This window comes from Etheostoma spectabile, chromosome 8, assembly GCF_008692095.1.
Source record: "Etheostoma spectabile isolate EspeVRDwgs_2016 chromosome 8, UIUC_Espe_1.0, whole genome shotgun sequence".
Classification (NCBI taxonomy): domain Eukaryota; kingdom Metazoa; phylum Chordata; class Actinopteri; order Perciformes; family Percidae; genus Etheostoma; species Etheostoma spectabile.
The window spans coordinates 3294525-3299152 of record NC_045740.1 but is presented as its reverse complement, the minus strand read 5'-3'; the positions used below and the strand labels follow the sequence as shown (position 1 = coordinate 3299152).

Below are 4628 nucleotides of genomic sequence, written 5' to 3'. Positions count from 1 at the left end.
TTGATACTATAAATAAAATTGAATTGAAAAATGAATTGAACATCCTTGCTCATGTTAGTAAACCATAAACGTGTAAGACTGATGCTTAACTTGTTTTAGTTAGGCTTCTGAAGCTTGAGGTCCTAAAAAAGAGCTTTTAACATTAATTCAAGAGTTGACCAACCTTTGTGGTACCAAAAATCTCATCCTTGATGATTCCGCCTCCAAACTCTTTCTTCAGTGTAGCTCTGGTAGCAGCATATAACATTTTATGTCGCACCTGTTGAGAATATGAAGACAATTAGGAGATTTGTTTTTATTATTCTTTAGATTAGGTGTCATTCTTTTTGTCAATATGGTTGTTTAGATGAGCTTGAGCTCCATGTAATGATCTTGTCGTTCTTGCTTTGCTGCTCTGTTATGAGGGTTTTAGTACTGCTTCTTATAGAAACCATAAAGACCAATATAGGATGGGAAAAGTTAAAACTTAATGGCAATTGTGTTGGATGATTGATTATATCCTTGCAAACTTTTTGAATGCATTTCCACCCTCATAAGACATTTGCAAAGCCAAACACGTTTTGAGGACTGCATCGTTTATATATTCATGTTTACATGTTAGCAATCGTCTTCTCCTTGCCTTTTCTATTACATGGCTACATTTCATAGCGCCAAAGTCGCCTGTGGATCAATGAAGAACAAACAAATAGGGGACCCACTCATAAAAACATTGCCTTATAGCACAAGGGGTATTCCACATGGTACCTTTAAAGGCCCTCTGAAACATATTTGACTTAACATGCCCATTGTTTTGGGGGGGGGGGGGTTTGACGCTCCCCTGATTAAATTTAAAAATAACAAAAAACACATTGATTTACACATCACACGACACATGCGCAACTTGGCTACACTGAACGTCTAACATATGCGGACAGTTAATGGAGTGTCTTTTCCGCAGAATGAATGTTTTAACTGGCTACACCTGCTGTGCACACATGGTGTAGGATTGTGTGAGTCCCAGGTGAGATGGAGAGCTTTTGCTTTGGGATTATTGTTGTTTCTTCAGTTTTTTGGAGCCGGCACAGCACTGTGAAACATCAATCTGCTGTCAGTTGTTATCGGAGGACGCAAGTGAGGGAAACAAGAAATAAAAACAGAAACTCTCATAATGAAACTGCCAATACACTAATTCACAGTCTTTAAGTCGTTTCCTGTATATCGGTACTTTAGTTTAAAAGAAATAACACTTAATGATCCATTTCTGTGTAAAAGGACTGCACACACCTCTCGTAAAAAACAGAAGACTGCCCTGTTTTTTCTGCTTGTAGAGTGGATCGCCGCGGAGGATACGCACCACTACGTGCTGTTCTTCTGCCCGGTGTAGCAAGTGTCATTGATTCTTATATAGTGGAAGCATATGTTGGAACGCCCACTCGTTACGCGTGTAATGTTAGCCAGCCCTTAAATTCAAATTAATTGAACTTTTAAGGCGAGAAATAAGAAGAGAATTGCCTGTATGTGTGCAAACAGCTTCATCTCGCGCATCCAACAATGGTAGGGGAAACACTACATGCCTAATCAAAAATTAAATGACAAATGAAAACACACTAGACCAATTCCGTCAAGACAGCAGCATGCACTGGTTGTGAAAGGATTGTTCAACTTCCAGGCAAGCCTCGACCTGAAGCACTGTGCTTTAAGCAAAAGGAAAGGAATGTGGAGCTCAGTTATAGAAAGTCAGAAAGCAAATTTGAGGTTACTTCCACCATTCAGTTAAAGTGGCACAAATATCCTGTATGGCACTTTATTTTGGCACTGGTCTATCCTTGCAACATTCCTCTTTCCACTGTTAAAGAGGCAACATCTGTATGTGTATTTGTCATGGCTATTTTGAATCGCAGTGTTGCACTCTATCCGACAAGTGGTTCATTAAATTCAAAGGTGACAATAGGTGACATTGTATGGGTCAGGAACACAGCAAATGCAAAACATACATTTACATGACAAGGAAACAACACCGCAAGATAAGCCTGCATTGCCTAAATGCCTAAAACGGTGGATTCTAAGTCAGATATTAGATATAGATATAGGTTTAGACTAAGTGTCATGTTATTTGGAAAAGCACCATAATCTACCAGTGTTTAGACGTCTTTTAGGATATAATGAGTGCACCGTTTTACACATTTATCCATTTTTTTAAAAAGCAAACAAAGAATTGCTGCCTAGATGTGGTAACCAAACTGATACTTAAAGCAGAGGAGAATAAATGCTGTAAAGAATGGAAAGATATTAATTAAAGCCAGTCTGGGCTGGGTTTTCTTACTGTAGAGTGGTCCGGTGACCATGCCAGGAAGACCCACTCGTAGCCCTGGTTGTTGGTGGAGTCCAGCCGGTACAGAATATAGCAGGGCACGTCATCCTCAAGGAGGGGCAGCACTAAGGAATCATACTCCTGGTCCCACTTCTTTGATGCTTTCCTAGTGGGACCCATAGTCAGCTGCTCTGGAAAGCAGATGTGTGCAACAACAATTTCAGCAGTGCATGGATTTGTTAGTCATGTTGACATTTATAATGTCAGCCTTAGTAGAAGTTTGGGTTGAAGTAAATGAATGAGTTAAGCGTTTTCTTGGCAGAGGGAGCTGTAAACAAACTCTAGGACACTGCTTACCACCCTCAAGGACGACCTTTAAGACCCGATATTGATCTCCACTCCTGGCACTGGCGAAGACGTCCTTCACATCGTTACCCGCTGCAAAAAAGACAGAGAAGGGGTCAGTCTCATACTGTTTGAAACAGATGCTTGCTTGATCATAACACGTTCTTACTAACATGACCATTTTGAGCCCCTAAAAGCTTTGTGAATCTCACTGAAAACAATCAGATGGTAGACATTATACAGAGAAAAGAGAAAAATCCTCTTATTTGGCTTTGTTGAGATATACTTCAAGCTTCCCTGTTATTGTGTCTGTAAACAGATTTTGATTCAAGAACAACATTTTTGAAACTATTTGGTCCTATAACTGGGCACCAAGAAACAATGAAAAAGTTCAGAAACATGCAGAAGGATGTTGGGTTTCGCTATGGTACACTTCAGTAGTACAGATGTGACTGAATGCCGGCCACCTTTAACCCCGAACCCAGGCACAATAAAACAGATCTCTAAAAGGACAGTTTTCTATAACACAGACAGGAAGGTAAAAGTTAATATATAATTTTATATAACAAGGGCTTTGTCCTTTCAAGCACAGGAATTCTCTTTCGTTTTTGTCCATTTCTACATGTATTAGTCTAGTCAGATATAGACATGTGTGTGTATGGAAGTAAATTAATATTTTACTCAGAAACGGCCCAGTGTGCTCTGCACAAATGTAAACATAATACAAAAACTTTAGTCGGCTATAGACTAACTTGACTGATTTTGACAGGGGACAAAACCAAACAAGAACAACACAACTGATCATACCTTTAATTTTAAGATAATTGATATAATAACCAATGTTCATCGGTGACATTTGGGTTAGAAGAGGCATTCATAATCGTTTAATCTTCCTGTCTAGCTAATTATTAACTCACATAATCTGCACGTTGTTTTTCCCTCAATTCATACTGTAAACGTTTCGGTGGTGCTGCTGCCACATATAACAAGACGTCCCGCCCTGCTGTAGTCCTTTTTTATAATAACACAGAGCAGGTTATGGCAGTGCTATTCATGTGTTTATGGGAACACCGGCCAGGCCAGCAGTTTGTTTAAATGAAGGCGACGCCCATCCATTTCGAAGCTAAACTAACGTCAGAGGATTAAAGCTTTACGCTGAGAAGCTAAAGCATAAAAGGCGTTTGCACTATTGTGAAAAAAAACATGGAATAGCCGTGATTTATGTGACTCATAAACCGGCTAAACACTCAGGGATTATGTCTCATAGTCCTAAAAGTGCCCAAAGAGGGCACCGCTGATCACACACACACACACACACACACACACACACACACACACGCACACACACACTTCACGGTAGCTCAAAGCTAGCTAGGAGTGGCTAGCTAACTTGACACTAGCTTCTCATTCCAATTAATTGTTGCGGGTATTCAAAGCTCACCCGAGAATCACACACTCGCACAGCAAAATATACAAGGACAGAGACATTGAAAGCAGAGAAATGCATCTACCTTGAATGCCCGTTTGATGTGACATTGTGTCTGTCGTCGGATAAAGGGCTGATGCAGCTGTTCAGGCGAAACCAGGGCAGAAAAGCAGGAAGTGGACTACATCGACAAAACCCGCCCCAAGTCTTTCGTCATCAACGTCAAATTCAAGTAACATGGTCCAACAATGTATTCACATTACATTTTTTTTATAGATATTTTATAATTTCTTAATAATATATATTTTAAATATTTAACATGTTATTTAGATTATTACAGTGAAAAACAATTAATATGTCAGTTATACGGGAATTATTCATATCCTTTTCATAAGTAAAATTATGAATGAAAAAAACTCTTTTACAAGTAAAAGTCTATCTTAAGTAAAACATCAGTAAGTAAGTGTTATCAGCACAATGTAACACTATTTATTATGCAGCAGAAATACCTATGTAAGAGTTATTTTATAATATGTCATATATATATATATATATATATATATATAT

At 38.8% G+C, this 4628-nt stretch overlaps 1 protein-coding gene across 1 annotated transcript in view; it reads right to left on the bottom strand.

Annotated features, from left to right (window-relative positions):
• The window catches only part of twf1a (twinfilin actin-binding protein 1a), an 11044-nt gene extending 6765 nt beyond the window's left edge, over positions 1 to 4279 (bottom strand). The window contains 4 exon segments of the mRNA XM_032523584.1: positions 164 to 259; positions 2303 to 2481; positions 2648 to 2728; positions 4147 to 4279. Of these exon segments, the coding sequence (XP_032379475.1) occupies positions 164 to 259; positions 2303 to 2481; positions 2648 to 2728; positions 4147 to 4171 (381 nt within the window). The 5' untranslated portion in view covers positions 4172 to 4279.
• Between the last annotated feature and the right edge of the window lie 349 nt (positions 4280 to 4628).